We start from the raw sequence: 27,144 nt of genomic DNA, 5'->3' as shown, positions 1-27,144 counted from the left end.
CAGTATTAGCCACAACTGCAGCAGTAATAAAAATAACTGCAATAACCGCAGGAATAATCCCAGCAGTAATAGCCACAATTGCAGCAGTTAATAAAAATAATAACTGCAATAACAGCAACAAATAATCACAGCAGTAAATAACGATTGCAGCAGTAACAGAAATAACAACTGCAATAACAGCAACGATAACGGTCGGCAGCGATTATAGAAATAACAATTGCCGCAACAGCACCGACACAGCAATAATAATCACAGCGCTGAGAGCACACAAAGCAAAGCACATCACACCAGCATCAGCAGCCTTTGCCAGCTCCTGACACGTGTCTCACCGTCGTCACGTGGGAATGCATCTTCCGGGGGCGGGGAAAGAAAGGCCCTTGTATTTTCAGCGAGCCCCGGGGCGCAAAAGGGGCGACCCAACCGGGGGAGGGGTCCCGATGGTGCTGCTGGAGAGGGGGGGGGCAGTGTCCCCATTCTAGTCGCCTAGGCCGGGCGGCGGCGGCTCCCTAGCAACGGTGCAGGCCGCCGTCGTCTCCAGGGGGCGTGGCGGCGGCGGCCGCGCATGCGCCGCGGCCCACTTCCGCCCGGGTAAGGGAACGTGTCCCTGGGCGCTGCGGGGCCGCCTCTGCCGGGTCGGAAGTGCGGGCTGCGTCGGGCACTGGCGGCGATGGAGCAGGCCGAGGCGCACAACGTTAGCGGGGCGGCCGAAGCCCCCGCGGCCGGCACGCGGCCCCCGGCCACCCCCGAAGGCATGGCGCTGGCCTACGGCAGCCTGGTGGTCATGGCCCTGCTGCCCATCTTCTTCGGGGCGCTGCGCTCCGTCACTTGCGCCAAAGGGAAGGTGAGCAGGAGGAGGAGGAGGAGGAGGAGGAGAGCCTCCCCAGGCGGGGTCAGTCTACCTTAGTTGGGCATCCGAGAAAGGGGGGGGGTCTTCATTCCCTATAGTTAAACGTGGCCCTTTTAAGAGGGAGGTGGACTTCAACTCCCAGAATTCCCCAGCCAGCTTCGCTGGCTGGGGAATTCTGGGAGTTGAAGTCCACCCCCCTCTTAAAAGGGCCACGTTTTTGACAAAACATCCCTATACAGCTTATCCTCCACTTACAGCCATTCGTTTAGTGACCGGTTCAAAGTTACAACGGGCGCTGGGGAAAAAAAAGTGACCGTCTTTCACACTTAACGACCGTCGCAGGGTCCGCACGGTCACATTGATCAGAACAACCTGCCTCCAGAGATGGTGAATGCTCCAACACTGGAGGTTTTTAAGAAGAGACTGGACAGCCATTTGCCTGAAATGGTATAAGGTTTCCTGCCTGAGCAGGGGGTTGGACTAGATGACCTCCAAGGTCCCTTCCAACATTATTATTATTATTATTATTATTATTATTATTATTATTATTATTATTATTATTATTATTATTATTATTATTATTATTATGTAAAATGAGGACCCAGATTGTTGGGGGCAATTAAGCTGACTTTGTAATAATGCCACTTAGGGGGTGTGTGAAAGCCCTAATAAGCAGGCATATACATAGAGTGAAGGCTACTGCTAAGCTTGTAAGCCGCCCTGAGTCTTCGGAGAAGGGCGGGATATAAATGGAATTAAAATTAAAAAAAAATAATTACTTGTAAGCCGCCCTGAGTCTTGTGAGAAGGGCGGGATATAAATGGAATTAATATATATATATATATATATATATATATATATATATATATATATATATATATATATATATATATATATATATATATATATATATATATATATATATATATATATATATATATATATATATATATATATATATATATATATATATATATATATATATATATATATATGAAGGGACGCGGTGGCTCAGTGGGTTAGGACGCTGAACTTGTCGATTGGAAGGTCGGCAGTTTGGCGGGTCGAATCCCGAGTGCTGCGTAGCAGAGTGAGCGCCTGTTACTCGTCCCAGCTTCTGCCAACCTAGCAGTTCAAAAGCACGTAAAAATGCAAGTAGAAAAATAGGGACCACTACGGTGGGAAGGTAACAGCGTTCTGTGCGCCTTTGGCGTCTAGTCATGCCGGCCACATGACCACGGAGACGTCCTCGGACAAGCGCTGGCTCTTCGGCTATGAAACGGAGATGAGCACCGGCCCCTAGAGTCGGAAACGACTAGCACGCATGTGCGGGGGGAACCTTTACCTTTACCTATATATATATATAAGCGTTTGTCGCCATCGACAAGCTGGGCCCACTGACCCAGCTCCTTGATGCTGGTCCCGGGCTTGTGCGATTCCCCTTTTGTCGCCACCTTGACGGGCAAAGTGGGGAATGGGGAAAACCGGATTCGCTTTAACGCCCGGGTGAATCGCTTAGCGGCGGTGATTCGATGAAGGTGTTGCACAGTGAGGCAAGCCGACTCCTTTTTGATGGTGGTTTGCTGTGTCCCGGGGTTGTGCGATTTCCCCTTTGGCCACCTTCTGACGGGCAAAGTTGGGAATGGGGAAGCCGGATTTGCTTAACGACCGTGTGGCTCAGTTAATGACGGAAGTGATTGGCTGAACATGTAAAATGGGGCAAAATTTAGTTTAAAACACCCCGCTTAGCAACAGAAATTGGCTTCCATTGTGGTTGTAAGTCGGGGACTACCTGTAGTCAGTCTTTCACTCGTAATTTTGGGGGGGGGGCTTTTTCTCCCTCTTGGCTTCCCCCTTGGCTGGTTCTGCCCATCTATCCCAGCAGTCTTGCCTGCTGCCTAGGATCCAACAAGGCTGGGGAGGGGGATACAGGGAAAAGGGGGCACCATGTATAGAAACGGGGTGTGCCTTGTCTGGCCCCCACTGGCCTTTTTCTGGCCTGGGGTGGGGGTGGAAAATCAGCTCATCCCTAGGATTAACGCAAAGGATTGGGCCAACAGGTGAGTAAAGGTATGTTTCCCCACCCTCGCTTTGCATCGGGGGGGGGGAACCCACCAATGTTTGCCTTTTTTTCTTGTTTGGTCTCTGCTTCTTCACCTCTTCTTTATTTATATTTTGTATTTCTAAACCTCCTGTCTCCCTCAAACAGGAGCTTTACTAATGTAACAACCGATAAATCAAAACAATGAATAAAAAATTAATTGGTTAAAAATGTTTTAAATGATGGAATTTAGAATATAGTCTCTTCCCTCTTCCAAAGATTCCTATACATATGGTTCGTTCTTTCTTTCTTTCTTTCTTTCTTTCTTTCTTTCTTTCTTTCTTTCTTTCTTTCTTTCTTTCTTTCTTTCTTTCTTTCTTTTCCTTCCCTCCTTTCTTTCTCTTTCTTTCTTTCTTTCTTTCTTTCTTTCTTTCTTTCTTTCTTTCTTTCTTTCTTTCTTTCTTTCTTTCTTTCTTTCTTTCTTTCTTCCTCCCTCTCCCCTTGAAGAAGCCAAGATTTTTGATGGAGGAGTAGATCGAGTCCCCCCCCAATGTTTTTCCCTTCCCCTTCTTCAATGTGTAGCGTGAGCAGTCTTCACGGCTGTGAGCTAAACTAGGCAAAGGACTGACGTGTTAGTAGCCAAGAGGGCTGAATGAGGAAGAGGTCCCACCTCTAACAGACTTCAACTGCTTCCTCTGCTGGGAATTATGGCTAAACGGGTGTCAGGGAGGATGAAACTGACCTTTGCAGAAGGACTGGATTTGCATAGGATGTATTCATTCTGGATTCACTTGCTGACGTTCGCAGCAGCTGTCCAGTTTCAGGCTATAATTCTATTATTTCTGCAGCATATTTGACGTGTGGGTTGTGACAGTTGCCGGCGCCTGAGTCAGTCAGTGGTTTTAATCCATTGTGGCTAAAGCTCTTAAGAGGGGATCACACAGATCCTTTGCAAGTACTTTTCGATGAGCAAATACTTTGCAATCCTGCATCCAGTTCTGATTACCACAGTATAAAAAAAAGGTCTCGAAACTCTAGAAAGAGTCCAGAGAAGAGCAACAAAGATGAAGAGTAGGCTGGAGGTTAAAACATACGAAGAACGGTTTCCTGGAACTGGGTATGTCTCCTTTAATGAAAAGAAGGACGAGGGGGTGACATAACAGCCGTATACCAATACTTGAGGGGCTGCCCCAAAGAAGAGGGGGTTCAAACTATTCTCCAAAGCACCAGAAGACAAGGACAAGAAGCAACGGAGGGAAACTAATCAAGGAGAGAAGCAACCTAGAAATGAGGAATTTCCTGACAAAACAATTAATCAGTGGAATAGCTTGTCTCCTGTAGTTGCACTGGGGAAAAAGTGCTGAGAAGAGCGACAAAGATGATCAGGGGTCTGGAGGCTAAAACATAGAAGGAACGGTTGCAGGAATTGGGTATGTCTAGTTTAATGAAGAGAAGGACCAGGGGGGACAGGATAGCAGCCTGCCAGTATCTCAGGGGCTGCCCCAAAGAAGAGGGAGTCAAGCTCTTCTCCAAAGCACCAGAAGGCAGGACAAGAAGCAAGGGATGGAAACTAGTCAAGGAGAGAAGCAACCTCGAACTAAGGAGAAATTTCCTGACAGCGAGAGCAATCCACTAGAACCGGTGGCTTGGCTGAACAAGTCTGCTTCAGGAATCCACAGCTGACACCGATAGTCCTTGACTTACAACGGTTTGTTTAGTGACCATTCCAAGTTATAACAACTGGGGAAAAAAAGGACTAATGATCCTTTTTGACGCTTGATAACCCTTGCAGCATCCCCTTGGTCACATGATCAAAATTAAGCCACCGGGCGTCTGATTCATACTTATGACGGTTGTCAGTGTCCCCGGAGGGGGGGTGTCACCTGATCCTCTTTTGCAACCTTCCCGACAAGCAAAGCCAGTGGGGGAAGCCGGATTCGCTTAACGACCGTGTTACTAATTTAACAACTGTAGCGGTTCTTTTAACAACCGGGGCAACGAAGGTGGCAAAACAGGGCAAAAATCACTTAAGAACTGCCTCCCTTAGCCAACGGAAATAATAATGATGATGATGATGATGACGACGATGATGATGATGTTGGAAGGGACCTTAGAGGTCATCTAGTCCAACCCCTTGCTGCTTCCATCTTGCGACGAGATCTGTAATACCATCAAACACCCACATCTGCCTATCCCGGGTCCTTGGGAAGGACTCGACAGGTAGACAAAAAGGCCAAATCCAGTCTGAACATCTGGCTGACTCTGCGATGATCAATAACAGTAAAAGTTGGAAGGTGCCTTAGAGGTCATCTAGTCCAACCCCTCGCTCAGGCAAGTGCTGGGCTCCGTTGGCACAAGTCAAGGAATGCCTGGGCTCATTTTCCGAATCACCTTTTCCCGCTTTCATCGTACAATAACTTCTGCATTCCAGAGAGGAGGAACCTTTGTTCCTCCTTCATATGTGGCTGAATTCCATTTCTCAGCCACAGAGGCTCCTGGCTGAAGCATGTTGTAATTCGTCAACATCTGGAGTCTATAACTTTCTCTCGCCCCACCCCAGCTCCCTTTTCGCCTTTGATTTTCGGAGCAGAATTCTAACATTTTCTTTCCCCAAGTTGCGTTCCAGTCTGATTTAAACCGAAGAACCCTATTTTTATTATTATTATTTTAAACCGGAGAAGCTTTTCCGAACAGACATTCCTCTGGATATTTTGGACTGCAGTTTGCAATCAGACCCCGGCCAGAACATCCAAACGGGCGTGGAGAATGGAAACTGTGATTCAAAACATCTGCAGGGCACCAGACTGAAGAAGGCTGCAACTGTAGAGTTGTTGTTTTGAAAAGGAAAAAAAAAATCCGTTTTAGGGGGAGAAAAAAGTCAAAAGGACTCGAAAGTTGTCACAGGAACCGGACATGGGCTCTTATGTCCCCAAAGGGACATTTAGAAGGAGCGTCCTTCAGACTAAATCAAAAAAGCAGAAAACAGCTTGTTTGCGTGTAGCATATGGCGCATATTTCCTGGAAAGGAGCTAATTTGCCTCTGGTCGTTGTGCAGGGATGCCTGCTTTTGCAGTGCTTCTGAGGACTTTAAAAACCCACAACCACAACCATCAGTGGGGCTTCCCTCGTGCCGTAACGTCTGCTGTGGAATGAGGAGGGGTTGAGTTCCTCTGGATCAAGTAGGCCAGTGGTCGTCAAACTTGGCAACTTGAAGACTTTGCGGACTTCAACTCCCAGAATTGCCCAGCCAGCCAGCCAGCCATGAATTGTGGGAGCTGAAGTCCACAAGTCTTCAAGTTGCCAACTTTGGAGAACCTGCAATAGATCATCCAGGTGACTTTAGATGTTCTTCATAGTTACAGAAAGCCTGGAGATTTTTTATTTTTATTTTTATTTTTTGCTTTCTACCATAAAAACTACACTTGCTTCATACCAGAGGTCTTCCAACTTGGCAACTTTTAAGACTTGTGGACTTCAATTCTCAGAATTTTTCAGTTGGCCATTTGGATGAAACTGGGGGCTTGGATCAAGACTCTCAGGGGTCTTCCAACTTGGCCCTTTGATGACTTGTGGACTTCAATTCTGAATTCTGGGAGTTGAAGTCCACAAGGCTTAAAGCTGCCAAGTTGGAAGACCCCTGAAGTAGGCTGTCTTTGAGCTTCCTTGCAAAGATTCTGGATTCTGCTTGCTACATCATGGGTGGATTGAATCGTGACCAATTTCTCTTCCAGAATGCTTCGGATATGCCGGAAACCATCACCAGCCGAGACGCGGCCCGTTTTCCTATTGTTGCCAGCTGTACTCTCCTAGGACTCTATCTTTTTTTCAAAGTAAGTAAAGCGACAGATGTGTCTTTGGTGGCACAGCTTTCTTCCATTGGGTCCTGGGTGCTCTCTGAGCTGGGTGGTTTCTCTTGCAGATGTTTGACGACCCAATTAGGTAACATCATCAGTGTTAGAAGGGAGGGGGGTTTACGGAGAGGAGGAGGAGGAGAACTGTAGGGTCCTTGGTGCTCTCTGAGCTGGGTGGTTCTCTTGCAGACGTTTCATGGCCCAAGTAGGCAACATCATCAGTCTGGCTAGAAGGAAGCGGGGTTTGTGGAAAGGAGGAGCAGAAGAAAAGAGAAGAGGAGGGGGAAGAAGATTGTGGGGTCCTTGATGCTCTCTGAGCTTCGTTGTTTTCTTGCAGACGTTTCATGACCCAACTAGGGGACGCCATCAGTGATAGAAGGGAGGGGGGATTGTGAGGAGGAGGAGGAGGAGGAGAACTGTGGCATCCTTGGTGCTCTCTGAGCTGGGTGGTTTTCTTGCACATGTTTCATGCCCCAACTAGGGAACATTATCAGTGCTGCAAAGAAGGCGGACCTTTCATTACCAAATTACGTAGCATCGCCAGTGCTGCAAGGGAACGGGGTTTGTGGAGAGGAGCGTAGGGTCCCTGTTGCTCTCCGAGCTTGGTTGCTTTCTTGCAAACGTTTCATGGCCCAACTAGGTAACCTCATCAGTGCTGGAAGGGAGTGGGGTTTGCAGAGTAGAGGAGGAGGAGGACTGTGGGGTCCCTGGTACTCTCCGAACTGGGTGGTTTTCTTGCAAACATTTCACGACCCAACTAGGGAACATCATCAGTGTTAGAAGGGAGGGGATTTGTAGGGGGGGGAGGAGGGGGAGGAAGAGGAGGAGGAGGACTGTGGGGTCCTTGGTGCTCTCTGAGCTGGGTGGTTCTCTTGCAGACGTTTCATGACCCAACTAGGTAACGTCATCAGTGCTTGGAGGGAATGGGTCTTGCCCTCTTGTTTATATTTCAATTTTCTTCTGATTCGTAGCTAATCCAATATGTTTTACCTTGTGGCCAGGGAGGGACTGTGGTTCCTCTTGGGGATGGAAGAAGCTTTTCCAACCCTCTGTGGGAAAGGGATTCGAAGTTGCTAGAGGCCAAACCTTACGTCGTCACGTCTTGACTCCTCAGTCTGGTTTGCTCTGCCATGTTCCGGAGGTGCTGGTTTCATTCAGATGGATGCGGCTGTTTTTGTTTGCTAAAGGTCAAGAAAGCAGCAGATAATTATAGACCGGTTACTCCTGGCTTTAAATAGAATTTTCTGCGGGGTTTTTAGTGTGAGAGACCTGCTGTTTGGCAACAAAAGCGAAGGTGGTGGATGATTTCCAGTGAAACCAGAGCCGCGGGTTGCACGGAAAGCAAATGCAAACTTAAAGCAACTTAGTCATAAAATGAATTAGCGGATCGCCCAGCAGGGCAGGGAGAAGAAGCTATATTTTGACCTGATCCCTCTGCGTTTCGATGCTGGCGTTAGTTCGGCTCTTCAAGATATAATCAAATATTCAAGAGTGGTTCCTTAGGCAGATCTGAAAAAAATGCCAGTGCCAAACAGGAAAAGTTCCAATCTTTGATAATCAGTGGTGTAAATACAGGGAAGAGGCCTCAGGGCGTTCCCTAGAAAGGCCTTTATTTGCCATTAGCATTTTCAGTCCTCCCAATTTAAGAGGCAGCGTTTTTCCACCTTGGCAGTTTGAAGGTGGGTGGACTTCAACTCCCAGAATCCCCCAGTCAGGAACTAGAAATTTCACTGTCCTGGTCATTGGCCCAAAGTCACCCAGCTGGCTTTCATGCCTAAGGCGGGACTAGAACTCACCGTCTCCTGGTCATTGGCCCAAAGTCATCCAGCTGTTTTTCATGCTTAAGGCAGGACTAGAACTCACTGTCTCCTGGTCATTGGCCCAAAGTCACCCAGCTGGCTTTCATGCCTAAGGCGGGACTAGAACTCACCGTCTCCTGGTCATTGGCCCAAAGTCACCCAGCTGGCTTTCATGCCTAAGGCGGGACTAGAACTGACCGTCTCCTGGTCATTGGCCCAAAGTCACCTAGCCAGCTTTCTTGCCTAGCATAGCTGACTCAGGAATTCTGGGAGTTGAAGTCCACGAGTCATAAAAGAGCCGAGGTGGCCTACCCCTGCTCTAGCCAATACCATACTTTGGGGGAGTGGGGGGTGTTCACGCTTCCTCTCCCCCCTGAGATGTTGAACTGAGCTGGATTTCGGACTGTTTCTCCTTTGCCAGCTCATTTGCCAGTCTGGGGCAACTGGGCCCTCATGCCAGGAAGCTTTCCAGTTGGCAAATCACGTTTCCTGCAAGGTGGCGGTTTACTTTCAAGCATTTGGCAACTCCAGATGCTTAAAAAGCTGTTTTGGAAGTCAGAAGACTGGAGGCTACTTCTGAGAATAACCACAAGAAATGAGGAACAGTTGCTGGCTGTACTGCACCGGGAGCCCTTAACGTTACGAGCAACCGTTTGAAATGACAACAGCGCTGAAAAAAAAGGGACCTAGGACCGTTTTCCACACTTACAATAGAATAGAATAGCAGAGCTGGAAGGGACTTTGGAGGTCTTCTAGTCCAACCCCCTCCTCTGGCAGGAAACCCTATACCCGTTCAGACAAACGATTGTCCAATCTCTTCTTAAAAACTTCCAGTGTTGGAGCATTCACCGCTTCTGGAGGCAGGTAGTTCCACTGGTTAATTGTCCTGGCTGTCAGGAAATTCCTACTTAGTTCTAGGTTGCTTCTCTCCTTGTTGAGTTTCCATCTGTTGCTTCTTGTCCTGCCTTCAGGTGCCTTGGAGAATAGCTTGACTTCCTCTTCTTTGGGGCAGCCCCTGAGATACTGGAAGGCTGCTATCCTGTCCCCCCTCGTCCTTCTCTTCATGAAAGTAGACATTCCCAATTCCAGTAGCCGTTCCTTATATGTTTTAGCCTCCAGTCCATTGATCATCTTTGTTTGCTCTTCTCTGCCCTCTTTCCAGAGTCTCAACATCTTTTTTTTCATCGTGGTGACCAAAGCTGGATGCAGTATTCCAGGTGTGGCCTTACCAAGGCCTTGTAAAGTGGTATTAACGCTTCACGTGATCCTGATTCTGTCCCTCTGTTAATGCAGCCTAGTACTGTGTTGGCTTTTTTGGCAGCTGCAGCACACGGCTGGCTCCTGTTTAAGTGAACGTCCACTAGGACAATATTTGAGGGGGGTCTCACAGAGAGGATGGGGTCAACCTATTTTCCAAAGCACCCGAAGGCCAGACAAGGAATAACAGATGGAAACTCATCCAGGAGAGATTCAGCCTAGAAATAAGGAAAAATTTCCTATCGGTGAGAACAATCAACCAACTGAACAGAAGTTGCCTTCGGATATTGTGGGAGCTTCATCACTGGAAGCTTTCAAGAAGAGACTGGACTGCCATCCCTCAGAAATGGTGTAGGGTATCCTGCTTGGCCAGGGGGTTGGACTAGATGACCTCCAATTTCCCTTCCAACTCGGTTATTCTATTAAATCCCATGTGGCTGCACTCTTTGCTGATCATGACTCTTTCGTTGATCCCTGGATATGACCAGAGTGGAGTTTAACCTTATAGGACTTGATTCCCTGATCTGGTGGGACCATTCCTTGATTACCTTCTTGTTTTTTTAGGATATCCCCCCCCACACACACACACACTTGTGAGCAATATGCTTTTTGTTGACTACAGCTTGGCTTTCAACACCATTTTGCCGAGCATTCTCATCGAGAAGCTGACTGACTTGAAATTGTCCCCCCTCCATCTGCGATTGGATTCAAGACTTTCTTAGGGACCGGTTACAAACAGTGAGGGTCGGGTCTGCTTTGTCCACCCCCCTGAAGCTTTGCACCGGCACGCCACAGGGCTGTGTGCTTAGCCCCTACCTGTACTCTTTATACACATATGACTGTGTATCATCTGACCCATCCACTGCGATAATCAAGTTCGCAGATGATACGACCGTGGTGGGTCTTATTACAGGTGGGGATGAGACAGCATATAGGGCGGAGGTACAAAAACTATCCATATGGTGTAGTAACAACAACTTGCACCTAAACATTGGCAAGACGAAAGAGATGGTGTTAGACTTCCGGAGAAAAAAGGAGGAACCTGCCCCATTTTACATCGGGGAGGACTGCGTGGAGAGAGTTTCCTCCTTTAAATTTCTGGGAGTCTACCTCTGTGAAGATCTGACCTGGAAAGTTAACACAACCCAGGTGGCTAGAAAGGCCCAACAGAGGCTTCACTTTCTTAAGGTCTTGCGGAAGAACAGGGTAGAACAACAGCTAATGACCCTCTTTTACCGGTCTACTATAGAGAGCGTCCTCTCGTATGGTATTGTGGTTTGGTATGCTGGTCTGACAGCCGCGGATAGGAAAGCATTACAGAGGGTGGTGAGCACAGCACAAGACATTGTGGGCTGTTCCCTGACACCACTGGATGACCTCGCCAGGCCCCGCTGCCTTGGAAGAGTGAGGAAAATCCTCAGGGACGACTCACACCCTGGACGGTATCTCTTTACTCTCCTACCGTCGGGTAGGAGATACAGGAGTGTAGCCAGCCGTACCAACAGGCAGAAGAACAGCTTTTATCCGTGGGCTGTTAGGCTTTTGAACGGGAAATAATTTTTATAAACTTTGTGCAGAATTGGCTTGCGAGGCCGGTGCGTTGTGCAGTTAGCTCACGTGGTGTGGTAGGATGGAGGGTTTGTTGTCACTGTGTGTTGGGGGCTGAGAGCACCGGGGGGGGGGAGGCTCAGCTAATCTCAATGTACACATGTTGTACTTTGACAATAAATGTTTGTTTATTTTTGTTTATTTATTTTTAATATTAGGCAGCTAATGCAGCTATCTTGAGAATATTTCTAGGATACAGTTTGAGTCGTTTGCTGGGACCAAAAGCTTATTTTCCCAAGGGGAGGAGGAAGAGGAGGACTGTTAGGTCCTTGGTGCTCTCTGAGCTTGGTGGCTTTCTTGCCGATGTTTCATTACCAAACTAGGTAACATCGTCAGTGCTAGAAAGGAGCGGGGTTTGCAAAGAGGAGAAGGAGGAGGAGGAGGAGAACTGCGGGGTCCTTGGCGCTCTCTGAGTTTGGTTGTTTTCTTGCAGACGTTTCATAACCCAACTAGGGAACATCATCAGTGCTAGAAGGGAGGAGGAGGAGGAGGGGGAGAGGAAGAGGAGTGTGAGGTCCTGGGAGCTACCTGACCTGGGCTGTTTTCTTGCAAACATTTTATGACCCAACTAGGGAACATCATCAGTGCTAGAAGGAAGTGGGGTTTGCAGATGGGAGGAGGAGGAGTTGGAGGACTGTGGGGTCCTTGGTGCCCTCCAAACTTGGTGGTTTTCTTGCAGACGTTTCATAACCCAACTAGGTGACATCATCAGGTCTAGAAGGGAAGGGGGGGTTGATGTCACTAACATGGGTCATGAAACATCTGGAAGAAAACAACCACACTCAGCACCAAAGACCCCAGAATCATTCTCCTCCTCCTCCTCCTCCTCCTAGCACTGATGATGCTACCTAGTTGGGTCCTGAAACGTCTGCAAGAAAACAGCCAAGCTCAGAGGGCACCGAGGACCCCATAGTCGTTGTCCTCCTCCTCCTCCTCCTCCTCCTCCTCCTCCTCCTCCTCCTCCTCTTCTTCTTCTTCTCCTCCTCCTCCTCCTCCTCCTCCTCCTCCTCTCTTCAAACCTCCTTCCCTTCTAACACTGATGTTTCCTAGTAGGGTCATGAAACGTCTGCAAGAAAACCACCCAGCTCAGAGAGCACCAAGGACCCCACAGTTGTCACCCTCCTCCTCCTCCTCCTCCTCCTCCTCCTCCTCCTCTGCAATCCCCACACCTTTCTAACACTGATGTTGTTCTGTAGTTGGGTGCAAGAAAACAACCAAACTCAGAGAGCACCAAGGACCCCACAGTCCTCCTCCTCCTCCTCCTCCTCCTCCTCCTTGCAAACCCCACACCTTTCTAATACTGATGATGTTCCATAGTTGGGTCATGAAACGTCCGCAAGAGAACCGCGGCCACCACTTCTGCTTCCTGTAGTTCCCCTCCCGTACTGTTTGATTTCAAAGGTAAATCTGGTGGTCTTTCTGACGTATTTCTGATTGCCCACCTAGCAAACATTATCCTGGGGAAGAAGACTCAGCTATTGTCTCAAGGATCCCCTGAAAACCCAAAGGCATTTTTCATTTTTTCAGAGGGAAACGGAGATAAATACACAAGCAGCCTTGTTGGCTTAATCTATTTTTATTACTTGTTTGTAGATTCCCCCCCCCCCCACACACACACACATACACTAGTATCTTACACAGATTTAATGTACCGGGGTGGGGTGGGGTGGAGAAAAACTGCAGAACAGGAAATAAAAATAATATTTTTTTTCTTTCTCGGAAATGCTCATGTAAAACCATTTGCAATACCCGGTGAACCTGATCTGAGGCGCGGCTTTCGATGCCCGTTAAAACACAATGCGTGCCTTAAATTGGAAATACCCTTGGCAATAGGAATTGTTTGTCTTTGGCGTTTGTTCTGTGCCTGGAGCTGCTGGCATTTGGGGTGGTAAAGTGAGGCACCGAGCCGCAAAGGAGCCTGGGAGATCCGTCAGACTGGGACTTCCCCCGTCGGCGCAGATCCCCGTCGGCTGGATATTTTATTTTATTTTATTGATTGATTTATTCGATTTATACCAGTGGCCCTCAACTGAGGCCAACATGTCTGTCGCTTAGCAGAAACGTTCGTTAAGTGAGTTTTGCCTCACTTTACGACCTTTCTTGCCACCGTTCATAAGTGAATCGCGGCGGTTGTTAAGTTAGCCACACGGTTGTTAAGCGAAACCGGCTTCCTCGTTGAGTTTGCTTGACAGACGGTCGCAGAAGGGGATCACGTCACCAGCCCCCCAAAGGACACGGCCACCGTCATAAAGATGAGACAGTTGCCAAGCGTTTGAGTTGGGATCACGTGACCCTGGGGAATGCCGCAGCAGTGGTGGAGCCTTGGTGGAGCAGTGGGCTGATGCCTCCTTAAGTAACACCAGCTGCCTGCAATTAGTGCAGGTTCGAGTCCCACCAGGCTCAAGGTTGACTCAGCCTTCCATCCTTCCCAGGTAGGTAAAATGAGGACCCAGATTGTTGGGAGCAATTAAGCTGACTTTGTAATAATGCCGCTTGGGGTGTGTGTGAAAGCCCTAATAAGCAGGCATATACATAGAATGAAGGCTACTGCTAAGCTTGTAAGCCGCCCTGAGTCTTCGGAGAAGGGCGGGATATAAATGGAATAAAAATAAAAATAAATAAATTAAGCGTGAAAAATGATCGTACGTCCCTTTTTCCCCAGGCCGTTGTAACTTCGAACAGGTCGCTAAGAGAACTGTTGTAAGTTGAGGACTATCTGTGCTGCCCGTCTCACCATCACGTCACTCTGGGCAGGTTACAGCATGATACAAATTAGAAAACATTAAAACGCAAGTACAGGTAGTTAATAATAAAGTTGGAAGGGACCTTGGAGGTCATCTAGTCCAACCCCCTGCTCAGGCAGGAAACCCTATACCATTTCAGACAAGTGGCTGTCCAGTTATGACGGTTGCTGTGTCCCAGGGGTCACGGGATCCCCTTTGGCGACCTTCTGACAAGCAAAGTCAACGGTGGAAGTTGGACTTGCTTAGCAACCATGTCCCTAACTTTAACAACGGCAGCAATTCGCTTAATAACCGGGGCGACAAAAGCCGTAAAATGGGGCAAAAACTCGCCCAACCAATATCTCCCTTAGCGGCAGAATTTATGGGGCTCAGTTGCGGTCTGAGATCGAGGACCCCTAACTTTTGAACTGTCGCTAAGCCACTGGTTTTAGGCAGCCGTGTGCGGCGGCAGCCAAAAAAGCTAACACAATCCTGGGTTGCATAAACAAGAGGCATAGAATCAGGATCCTTAAGTAGCACCAGCTGCCTGCAATTAGTGCAGGTTCGAGTCCCACCAGGCTCAAGGTTGACTCAGCCTTCCATCCTTCCCAGGTAGGTAAAATGAGGACCCAGATTGTTGGGGGCAATTAAGCTGACTTTGTAATAATGCCGCTTGGGGGTGTGTGTGAAAGCCCTAATAAGCAGGCAGATACATAGAATGAAGGCTATTGCTAAGCACATTGATTTGTGCTTTAGATTGTAAGCCGCCCTGAGTCTTCGGAGAAGGGCGGGATATAAATGGGATTAAAATAAAAAAAATAAAAATAAATCACGCGAGGTATTAGTACCACTTTATAAAAACCCTAGTGAGGCCACACCTGGAACACTGCAGCCAGTTTTGGTCATCATATCACAAAAAAGATGTTAAAAGTTTGGAAAAAGTTCAGAGAAGAGCAACTAAGATGATCCAAGGCCTGGAGACCAAAACATACGAAGAACGGCTGCGGGACTTGGGTTTGGCTGGTCTAAAGAAAAGAAGAAACAGGGGAGACATGATAGCAGGATTCCAGTATCTGAGGGGCTGCCACAAAGAAGAGGAGGGGGTCAGGTTGTTCACCAGAGGGAAGGACGAGAAACAACGGTTGGAAACTGATCAAGGCGAGAAGCAACCTGGAATTAAGGAGAAACTTCCTGACATTGAGGACAATTAACCAGTGGAACAGCTTGCCACCAGAAGTTTTAGTTACCCCATCACTGGAGGTTTTTAAGAAGAGACTGGACATGCGTTTGTCTGAAATGACATAGGAAACTCCTGCTTGAGCAGGGGGCTGGACTAGAAGACCTCCGAGGTCCCTTCCAGCTCTATTCTGATGGGTTGTAAGTCAAGGACTACCTGTGCTATGGGCAAAAGAGTATATTGCAGCTTTGGAAAAATACGCCTATGGGCCATTTACTCAGTGGATCAAAGACCTGATTGTACTCACCAGCAATGAGCAGAGTGATCAGTATAATAATACGTTACATGGAACTCATTTATGCAAAAGAAGGTAGATTAGAAAAAAAAACAAAAGCATGAAAGTTATATAAGTATAATAGAAATAAATAAATAAATAGAAATAAATAAATAGAAATAAATAAGTATAATAAATAAATAAATCTAATGCATAATATTTGCATTATATAAGTATAGAGTTGAAACCGATTACTGTTATAACTGTTTTGTTTCTTTGTTCCGCTGTGTTTTTGTCACCTTTTTAAAAGCCCTTGTTACGTTTTTATTTTTAATTTTCCTTCGATAACGTATGCATTTCTACCCTGATTATCTCTGCGTTTTGTTCTCCCCCCCCCCCGTGATTATTTAAAGGCCATCAAAACAAAGAAGCCAACTTGGGATTTTTTTTTTTTGTCTAAAGCTCTTACAAAAAAATGTAAGAAAAATTGAAACTGACCAAAGAGAGAAGCAACCTGGAATTAAGGAGAAAGTTCCTAACAGTGAGGACATTTAACCAGTGGAACTCCTTGCCTTCATAAATTGTGGGTGCTCCAACAGTGGAGGCTTTTGAGAAAATATTGGACAGTCACTTGTCTGAGATGGTATAGGTTCTCCTGCTTGAGCAGGGGGCTAGACTAGAAGACCTCCAAGGTCCCTTCCAGCTCTGCTATTCTATTCTATTCTATTCTATTCTATTCTATTCTATTCTATTCTATTCTATTCTATTCTATTCTATTCTATTCTATTCTATTCTATTCTATTCTATTCCATTCCATTCCATTCCATTCCATTCCATTCCATTCCATATTTTCTATTCTATTCTATTCTATTCTATTCTATTCTATTCTATTCTATTCTATTCTATTCTATTCTATTCTATTCTATTCTATTCTATTCTATTCTATTCTATTCTATTCTATTCTATTCTATTCTATTCTATCCTATTCTATCCTATTCTAATTTCTTCTCTTCTATCCTATCCTATCCTATCCTATCCTATCCTATCCTATCCTATCCTATCCTATCCTATCCTATCCTATCCTATCCTATCCTATCCTATCCTATCCTATCCTATCCTATCCTATCCTATTCTAATTTCTTCTATCCTATCCTATCCTATCCTATCCTATCCTATCCTATCCTATCCTATCCTATCCTATCCTATCCTATCCTATCCTATCCTATCCTATCCTATCCTATCCTATCCTATCGTTTCATTCAACAGGAGCTTTGGCGCTTTCATTTTGTGTTGGAGATGTTCATTGCCTTGAGTTATTTCTAAAAAAAATAATAATAAATCAGGGATACAAATAACTAATGTTTTTTTTTGTTTTTTAAATGTCCTGATGGAAAAAGAAAGAGCTTTTTGATGAGCTGGCTGGTTGATTATGCGCGTGACAAAAATTAAAAAGGGCGATGCGTTTTTACGATGTCCTTTGTGTCATTGGAAAACCAGAAGTTCACCTCTCCTGGTTTTTGTCTTGCCTCTTAGATCTTCTCTCAAGAATATATCAACCTGCTGCTCTCCATGTATTTCTTCGTCCTTGGGATCCTCGCCCTGTCCCACACCATCAGGTAAGGTGAAGAAACGTGAACAACGTATTGTGAGTGCAAAATATTAAAAAAGCCTATAATACCGGGATTTATTTATTTATTTATTTATTTAACAAATCAATGTGTGGCCCATCTCACTGTCTCGAGTGACGCGAAACAGAAAATATAAATAAACAGGACACAAGACTTATGACTGACCTCCTTGGGGTACTTATAACCCACTTCTGCCCCCCCCCTCCCCTGTAGTTACTTGCACTTCGGGTGCCCTACAGTCAGGGTCCCCCCCCATTTACGTCACTGCAGTCACGTGATCCCGTTATATGGCCATTTCCCCCCCCCCCAAAAAAAAACCTGGCCTTCCAGTTTTCAGCAGAAACACCCCATCGGTTCCTTAACGATTGCAGCATTCGCTTTTACAACCTCGGCCTTCCCTTAATGACCTCCACGAAACAAGTCACAAAATCAGGTTGTCTCAGGTGGGTGCCTCACCTTTACAGCTGTCGTGACTTGTGACCTCAAACGGGCAGTCTCTATTACAGTCGTAAGTGGAGGACTACCCGTATACATTGAAACGCACAGGCGCTTTTTAAACAAGCCCTTTGATTCGCTTAAGGTCTGCTGCATCCACTTAACGACGGCTGCAAAAAAAACCTGGTTTGGTTACACGATGTGGGGACTGTCATGACTTACGATCATGGTAGGGAGGCTGTCTTAACGGTCGTAACTCAAGGACAAGCCGTACTAAGTGAGTCATGCACATCCTGTAGAGCAGGGGTCTTCAAACTTGGCCCTTTTATGACTTGTGGACTTCAACTCCCAGAATTCCTCAGCCAGGCATGCCTGGCTGAGGAATTCTGGGAGTTGAAGTCCACAAGTCATAAAAGGGCCAGGTTTGAAGACTCCTGCTGTAGAGTTTTCTGTACCTGGAATATCCCTTTTTATACCTGCTTTGGTTATTCCTTCATTTCTAATTAAGTCTTCGGAGTTGGTGGAAGCAAAAAACCCTTTTGGAGTCCTCGTCATTTGCAAATAAATCGGTGCCCGGCCGATTATTGCACAAAAATGAAAGGTTAAAATCCTGGCAAAGCCTCTAAGTTTAATAGTTAACTTGCCTAATCAGATGGGAAACGGGCACCCAGCCGGCTGCGGAACTTCCTCTCTGTTTTAAAAAATGAGAATATTTATCTGTAGGTGGAGGACACCTGCCAGCTTTTGAGGCCAGCTTTCCCTTAAAAAACAAAAAAAAACAAAAAATGCCCGGCCTCTTCAAAAGCCAGGCGAGTTTTTTAAAAAATTTAATGTTGGTCTCCAGGTAACAAATAAGACTCAGGTTGGCTGGCCTTGTTTGCCCATTGCCATGCCTTAACAACCAGAAAATGGAGGATTATCTTGCCTTCAAACGTTGTGGGTGCTTCATTCACTGGAGGTTTTTAAGAAGAGCCTGGACAGTCACTTGTCTGGAATGGTATAGGGCAGGGGTAGGCAACCTTGTGTCTTTTATAACTCATGGACTCCCAGAATTCCTCAGCCAGCATGGAACTATGGCCCCTTCATGGCTTGTGGACTTCAACTCCCAGAATTCCTGAGCCAGCAGGGGGAAACTATGGCCCCTTCATGGCTTGTGGACTTCAACTCCCAGAATTCCTGAGCCAGCAGGGGGAAACTATGGCCCCTTCATGGCTTGTGGACTTCAGCTCCCAGAATTCCTGAGCCAGCATGGGGGAACTATGGCCCCCTCATGACTTCTGGACTTCGACTCCCAGAATTCCTGAGCCAGCATGGGGGAACTATGGCCCCTTCATGACTCGTGGACTTCAACTCCCAGAATTCCTGAGCCAGCAGGGGGGAACTTTGGCCCCTTCGTGACTCGTGGACTTCAACTCCCAGAATTCCTGAGCCAGCATGGGGGAACTATGGCCGCTTCATGACTTGTGGACTTCAACTCCCAGAATTCCTGAGCCAGCATGGGGGAACTATGGCCCCTTCATGACTTCTGGACTTCCACTCCCAGAATTCCTGAGCCAGCATGGGGGAACTATGGCCCCCTCATGACTTCTGGACTTCGACTCCCAGAATTCCTGAGCCAGCATGGGGGAACTATGGCCCCTTCATGACTCGTGTACTTCAACTCCCAGGATTCCTGAGCCAGCATGGGGGAACTATGGCCCCCTCATGACTTCTGGACTTCAACTCCCAGAATTCCTGAGCCAGCATGGGGGAACTATGGCCCCCTCATGACTTCTGGACTTCGACTCCCAGAATTCCTGAGCCAGCATGGGGGAACTATGGCCCCCTCATGACTTCTGGACTTCAACTCCCAGAATTCCTGAGCCAGCATGGGGGAACTTTGGCCCCTTCATGACTCCTGGACTTCAACTCCCAGAATTCCTGAGCCAGCATGGGGGAACTATGGCCCCTTCATGACTTCTGGACTTCAACTCCCAGAATTCCTGAGCCAGCATGGGGGAACTATGGCCCCCTCATGACTTCTGGACTTCGACTCCCAGAATTCCTGAGCCAGCATGGGGGAACTATGGCCCCCTCATGACTTCTGGACTTCGACTCCCAGAATTCCTGAGCCAGCATGGGGGAACTATGGCCCCCTCATGACTTCTGGACTTCAACTCCAAGAATTCCTGAGCCAGCATGAGGGAACTGTGGTCCCCTCATGACTTGTGGACTTCAACTCCCAGAATTCCTGAGCCAGCATGAGGGAAACTTTGGCCCCTTCATGACTGGTGGACTTCGACTCCAAGAATTCCTGAGCCAGCATGGGGGAACTATGGCCCCTTCATGACTTCTGGACTTCAACTCCCAGAATTCCTGAGCCAGCATGGGGGAACTATGGCCCCCTCATGACTTCTGGACTTTCAACTCCTCCTATTTGAGGGCCATCGTTTCCCAGCTAAAAATCACCCAGCCCACCAGAGTAGGAGGGCAGGGGGTGTAATGGCCGCTTCCCCCTGGAGGGACCCAGAAGAAAGGCCGTCTCTAGTGGCGCCATCCCTGAGGAGTTTCAACCTTGTGGAGATAAAATTGCTCCCCTTCTTGATACTCTTTTGGCCCTGGTTTCGCCAGGGGGACCCCAGGGTGATACAGAGCCCGTCAAGATTAGAATAAGAATGAAATGGGATGGAATGGAATGGAATATATGGAATAGAATAGAACAGAACAGAACTATTTGGTGTTCCTTTAGTTAATTTTATAAACGTATTTCTGTGGGATTTTGATTTCCCTTTCATAGAGTTGCTGTTGGTCGGTTTATGCCTTTTAAAATGACGGCTCCTTCCCTTCTTCCTTCCTCTTCCTTCCTCTTCCTCCGATCTCGTTTCAGCCCCATGATGAATAAGTTTTTCCCAGCCAACTTTCCCAACAAGCAGTATCAGCTCCTGTTTACTCAAGGCTCTGGGGAAGCAAAGGAAGGTAAGTTTGCTCCCTCGTTTGGCCAAGGAGAATTGAAGGATTTCCTCTGTGGATCTTAGGTCTCCTGCCTTGTGTGTGTGCTTGTGTGCTGCCATACGACAAAGGCTTTCCATATCTTTGCTGGCTGCGTTGCGGTGAGGGCAACAAGTGACTTTAGAGAGATGAGAGAGAGAGAGAGAGATAGTAGATGATAGAGAGAGAAAGAGATGATAGACAGAGATATAGATGATAGACAGATACAGATTAGATCGATAGATAGATAGATAGATAGATAGATAGATAGATAGATAGATAGATAGATGATAGATAGATAGATAGAGACAGAGAGGATGATAAGACAGACAGAGATACATAGATAGAGATAGATGATAGAGAGAGAGAGAGAGGTACAGAGATTGATAGATGATAGGATGATAAGAGATAGATAGATAGAGACATAGATAGAGATAGAGACAGAGAGGATGATAAGACAGACAGAGATACATAGATAGAGATAGATGATAGAGAGAGAGAGGTACAGAGATTGATAGAGAGATGATAGGATGATAAGAGATAGATAGATAGATAGATAGATAGATAGATAGATAGATAGATAGATAGATAGATAGATAGATAGATAGATAGATAGATAGAGACATAGAGACATAGATAGAGACAGAGACAGAGAGGATGATAAGACAGACAGAGATACATAGAGATAGATGATAGAGAGAGAGAGGTACAGAGATTGATAGAGAGATGATAGGATGATAGATAGATAGATAGATAGATAGATAGATAGATAGATAGATAGATAGATAGATAGATAGATAGATAGATAGATACATAGATAGAGACATAGATAGAGACATAGATAGAGACATTGAGACATTGAGAGGATGATAAGACAGACAGAGATACATAGATAGAGATAGATGATAGAGAGAGAGAGGTACAGAGATTGATAGAGAGATGGTAGAGACAGGATGATAAGAGATAGATAGATAGATAGATAGATAGATAGATAGATAGATAGATAGATAGATAGATAGTCTTAAAAATTAGGCAGACACAGATAACAAGAGATAGAGAGACAGAGATAGATAGATAGTAGAGAGATAGAAACAGTAGAGAGATACATAGAGAGATAATTGTAGATAGTGATAGATAGTAGAGAGATGATAGAGACAGAGAGAAACCGGTAGTAGAGTTGATAGATAGATAAATATAGTACAGAGAGAGATAGTAGATAGAGAGAGATAATAGATAGGAGGCAGAGAGATGATACATAGAGATAAATAGAAGACAGGCAGGCAACCTCTTTCTCACATGCACACACCCTCTCACCCACACTTACGTCCTCCACAAGTAGGCTGGCAGGCACTAACTGGAGTGAAGGACGCCACTAGGTTTGGATCCCTAGAGATTTTAAGAGTGGGTGGGCTTCAGGACCTGTTTTATCTCCCAAATCCCTTTCTTTTCTTTTTTCTTATTAAATTTTTTCTTTTTTCTTTTATTCAAAACATTGAAATACAAAGTCCTGTCCCCCCCCCCCAAAAAAGGGGGGGGGGTTGAAAGAAAGAAAAAAAAAACCCTAGACAATGCTACACGAGAAAAAGTGCAGAAAAAAACCCCCAACCCAAAACAGATGTATAGATAAATTGTCCCCCTTTCGTTGGGATACTGATAAATATATTTTAACTAAGATAACAACAACTTCCTCCTTGTGGAACAGACATCCCCTTCCTCTGTTGATTGACAGGACCGGCAGCTACTCTTGCCTTGTTGATTGACACGTCTGGCAGCTGTTGGTGGGATTTGGGGGTGGGGTGAGGTGCCCATGGACTCAACGCCCAACTTCCTTTATCTGGCTCGGCTCACATTTTTCCCTTTGTTTCCTTGAGGATTCCCTTCTTTCTTCTCTATCTCCTGGAGGGATCTTTTCAACAAAGATTCCTGATTTTTCGTCACCTTGCTTACGCGCCTCCTTCACCTTAGGTAGGCCCCCTTCAGCGTATCCTCCCATTAGTGACCCTGAAAATGGCATTTACTGTCTCCTTCCAGAGATTGTCAACTATGAATTTGACACCAAGGACCTCATCTGCCTGGCCATGAGCAGCATTGTGGGCGTCTGGTACCTGCTCAGGAAGGTAAGCTGACCTGCCGATGAGGCAGGTGGAATAATTAATACCACTTGACAAGGCCTTGGTGAGGCCACACTTGGAATCCTGCATCCAGTTTTGGTCACCACGATGTGAAAAAGAAGTTGAGACTCTAGAAAGAGTGCAGAGAAGAGCAACAAAGATGATCAGGGGACTGGAGGCTAAAACATACAAGGAACGACTGCTGGAATTGGGCATGTCTAGTTTAATGAAGAGAAGGACCAGAGGGGGGACATGATAGCAGCCTTCCAATATCTCAGGGGCTGCCCCAAAGAAGAGGGAGTCAAGCTCTTCTCCAAAGCGCCCGAAGGCAGGACAAGAAGCAACGGATGGAAACTAGTCAAGGAGAGAAGCAACCTGGGACTAAAGAGAAACTTCCTGACACTGAGGACAATTAACCAGTGGAACAACCTGCCTCCAGACCTTGTGGGTGCTCCATCACTGGAAGACAGCTGTTTGTCTCAAATGGCATAGGGCAGGGGTCGTCAAACCTGGCCCTTTTATGACTTGTGGACTTCAGCTCCCAGAATTCCTCAGCCAGGCACGTGTGCCTGGCTGAGGAATTCTGGGAGTTGAAGTCCACAAGTCATAAAAGGGCCAAGTTCGAAGACCCCTGGCATAGGGTATAATGCAGAGAAGAGCAACAAAGATGATTAGGGGCCTGGAGGCTGGAACATACGAAGAACGGTTGTAGGAATGGGGCCTGTCTAGTTTTAAGAAGATTGTGTCAAGTTTGTGCAAAGATGGTGTAAAGTTTCCTGCTTGAGCAGAGGATTGGACTAGAAGATCTCCAAGGTCCATTTCCAAGGTCCATTTCCAACTCTGTTATTTTGTTCCCTTAGTTTCATGAAAAGGATAATTAGAGGCGACATGATAACAGCCTTCCAATATCTCGGGGGTTGCCACAAAGAAGGGGGGGTGGTCCATCTGTTCTCCAAAGCCCCTGAAGGCCGGGCAAGAAGCAATGGATGGAAACTCATCAAGGGGAGAAGCAACCTGGAACTAAGGAGAAACTTCCCGACAGTGAGAACAATTAACCTGTGGAACAGCCTGCCTCCAGAAGTTGTGAATGCTCCAACACTGGAAGTTTTTAAGAGACTGGACAGCTATTTTTGTCTGAAATGATATAGGGTCGTGGTGGCGAACCTATGGCACACGTGCCACAGGTGGCACGCAGAGCCCTCTCTGTGGGCACGTGTTCTGTCGCCCCAGTCCTAGGCCTCAAGCTGGGTTTTACAAAATCTTTTTGCTATAGGCCTCCGCCACCCTGTGCAAAAAAGAAAAAAAAAGGTTTGTTCAATCAATCAATTTCAACTTCTCACGGGGGAAAAAAAAGGATCTCACAAAGTTGGAATTGATTGATTGAACTTTTTAATTCCCACCCAGTCTGCTGTTACCACCGCAGCCACGCCCACCCAATGGGCCACGCCCACCGGGCACCTGACGATACATAACTGGGTTTTGGGTTGCAGTTTGGGCACTCGGTCTCGAAAAGCTTCGCCATCACTGATATAGGGTCTCCTGCTTGAGGACTAGATGACCTCCAAGGTCCCTACCAGCTCTGTTATCCTCTTATTCTGAGCAGACTGCAGGCAGGAGGATCTGCGTAGCCTGCGGGCTGGGTTCCTATCGGGCCAAGAGGGTGCAACGTGGGGTCAGTGTTACTCAGCACTTCCCTTCTCTTTCCTCCAGCACTGGATCGCTAACAACCTCTTTGGCCTGGCCTTCTCTCTCAACGGAGTGGAGCTGTTACACTTGAACAACGTCAGCACGGGCTGCATCCTTCTTGGAGGTCTCTTCATCTACGACGTCTTCTGGGTAAGCCCCTCTCCTGCAGCTTCTTTCCGGGCTCAGCCGATCTGCCAACTGTCCAGTCGGCGGATCCAGAAAAAAAGAAACTCCCGGGGCGTTATTTTTAACAAGCGCTAGCCTTAAACTTTACTGAATTAAACCGTATTGGCAACAGACGAAGCAAAACCAGCTCTGGGTTTCCCGCGCAAAAGCTTGCCTAGTTAATTCCCTCCCCTTCCCCCTGCGGGCCACCAATCAGAGTCCACCAAGGGCTCCTGACCATTTTGTCATGGGGGAAACCAGTCACGCTAGGTTCTTGGGTTCAAGCACTGTCTCGTGGGTAGCGGTGAGGCTTAGCTACCCCCCCCACACACACACACACCTTGCGTCCCATCTCACCTCCTCCCTTTTCTTGGTCAAGCGGCGAGCGAAGCGGAGCAGAGGGGAAAGTGCGAGTCAGTCTTGACAAGCTCCTCCGGACAAGTCCGTTAATGTATTTATTAGCTTTTGATCCCACCGTTTTCATCCCTTTTATAAATCACTTAAGGTTAATATTCCTTCCTCCTCCTATTTTCCCCACAACAAGAACCCTGTGAGGTGGGTTGGGCTGAGGAAGAAGGACTGGCTCAAAGTCACCCAGCCTCTTTCACGCCTAAGGCAGGACTAGAACTCACCATCTCCTGGTGACTGGCCAAAAGTCACCCAGCCGGCTTTCATGCCCAATGTAGGACTAGAACTCACCATCTCCTGGGGATTGGCTCAAAGTCACCCAGCTGGCTTTCATGCCTAAGGCGGGACTAGAACTCACTGTCTCCTGGTCATTGGCCCAAAGTCACCCAGCTGGCTTTCATGCCCAATGTAGGACTAGAACTCACCATCTCCTGGTCATTGGCCCAAAGTCACCCAGTCGGCTTTCATGCCTAAGGCGGGACTAGAACTCACTGTCTCCTGGTCATTGGCCCAAAGTCACCCAGCTGGCTTTCATGCCTAAGGCAGGACTAGAACTCACCGTCTCCTGGTCATTGGCCCAAAGTTACGCAGCTAGCTTTCATGCCTAAGGCGGGACTAGAACTCACCGTCTCCTAGTGATTGGTCCAGAGTCACCCAGCTGGCTTTCATGCCTAAGGCGGGACTAGAATTCACCGTCTCCTGGTGATTGGCTCAAAGTCACCCAGCTGGCTTTCATGCCTAAGGCGGGACTAAAATTCACCGTCTCCTGGTGATTGGTCCAAAGTCACCCAGCTGGCTTTCATGCCTAAGGCGGGACAAGAACTCACTGTCTCTTAGTGATTGGCCCAAATTCAGCTGACTTTCATGCCTTGGGCGGGACTAGAACTGACAGATTCCGGGTGATTGGCCCTAGATCACCCAGCTGGCTTTCATGCCTAAGATGAGACTAGAACTCACCCTCTCCTGTTGATTGATCTAAAGTCACCGAGCTGTCTTTCCTGCCTAAGGTGGGACTAGAACTCACAGTCTCCTTGTGATTGGCCCCAATTCAGCCTTTGGCAGGATTAGAACTCGCTGTCTCCTGGACAGTCTGCAGGAGCTTCTCCTTAACCCAGCTCCTTGTAGGTGCCATCCTGGATTTGGAAAGTCTCAGCCAATTGCTCTGAAAAATAAAAGTTATTGACTTATAGTGGGCAAGACTTTTAGTGGTGGCAAGGGAGGTGGACCAGGCTGAGAACGTGGGCACCATGAACTTGGACGGACGATGTGTAAGGACTTCGAGGTAGGTGTAGCTCAACATCCAGCCCATCCCTTACTCTACTGAGCATTCTTGGGCTGTCATGACCCCAAAACCTCAGAGGTGTGGCAGGAACAGAATCTCTTATAACAGGGGTCATCCAACTTGGCCCTTTTATGACTTGTGGACTTCAACTCCCAGAATTCTGGGAGTTGAAGTCCACAAGTCACAAAAGGGCCAAGTTGGAAGACCCCTGCCTTATAATAACACTCCATCTGGTGGATCACTGCCTACCAATCACCCCTCTTCCTAATTCTGTTTTCCTTATTCCTAGGTCTTTGGCACCAACGTGATGGTGACTGTAGCCAAGTCATTTGAAGCCCCCATCAAACGTGAGTAGCGGACCTTAAAAACTTCCGAATCTGTAGGGATAGCTCACATCTAACCCTGGTGAGATTTGGGATGAGGGCATTGTGCCAACAGGGTAGCCACCTCCCCAACTCCGTAGGGACATACTGCCGGTCCATCTAGCGACCTTTCAAAATTTACAACAAAAGTGGGAAACGGTTATTTTAAACAAATGCCACAGACCCCATTGCTCACTTTGGGGTGGGATGGGGTTTTCCCTCCCCCCCAAAGCCAAAAGTCATGTTTTGTTTTGTTTTTTACAATCTTCGTCCAATCCATGCCAGTTGCAAAGCAAAGTATTGGTCACCACGATGTAAAAAAGAGGTTGAGACTCTAGAAAGAGGGCAGAGAAGAGCAACAAAGATGATCAGGGGACTGGAGGCTAAAACATAGAAGGAACGGCTGCTGGGATTGGAGATGTCCAATTTAATGAAGAGAAGGACAAGGGGTGATGTGATAGGAGTCTTCCAATATTTAAGGGGCTGCCACCAAGAAAAGGGGGGTCAAGCTATTCTCCAAAGC

General features: G+C 47.0%; 1 protein-coding gene across 2 annotated transcripts in view; it reads left to right on the top strand.

The window, feature by feature from the left end:
* Positions 1-581: 581 nt before the first annotated feature.
* The window catches only part of HM13 (histocompatibility minor 13), a 38,975-nt gene continuing 12,412 nt past the window's right edge, over positions 582-27,144 (top strand). For both annotated transcript variants that reach the window (XM_081323804.1, XM_081323803.1), the window contains exons 1-7: positions 582-841; positions 6,620-6,718; positions 17,111-17,193; positions 20,507-20,595; positions 22,639-22,724; positions 24,429-24,554; positions 26,549-26,606. In XM_081323804.1, coding sequence (XP_081179930.1) covers positions 668-841; positions 6,620-6,718; positions 17,111-17,193; positions 20,507-20,595; positions 22,639-22,724; positions 24,429-24,554; positions 26,549-26,606 — 715 coding nt within the window. In that variant the 5' untranslated portion in view covers positions 582-667. The remainder of the gene's footprint in view (positions 842-6,619; positions 6,719-17,110; positions 17,194-20,506; positions 20,596-22,638; positions 22,725-24,428; positions 24,555-26,548; positions 26,607-27,144) is intronic.

Source organism: Vipera berus (genome assembly GCF_964194415.1).
Source record: "Vipera berus genome assembly, chromosome: 3".
In the NCBI taxonomy this organism is placed as follows: domain Eukaryota; kingdom Metazoa; phylum Chordata; class Lepidosauria; order Squamata; family Viperidae; genus Vipera; species Vipera berus.
The sequence above is the reverse complement of the archived record's forward strand: the minus strand, read 5'-3'. Positions and strand labels throughout refer to the sequence as shown.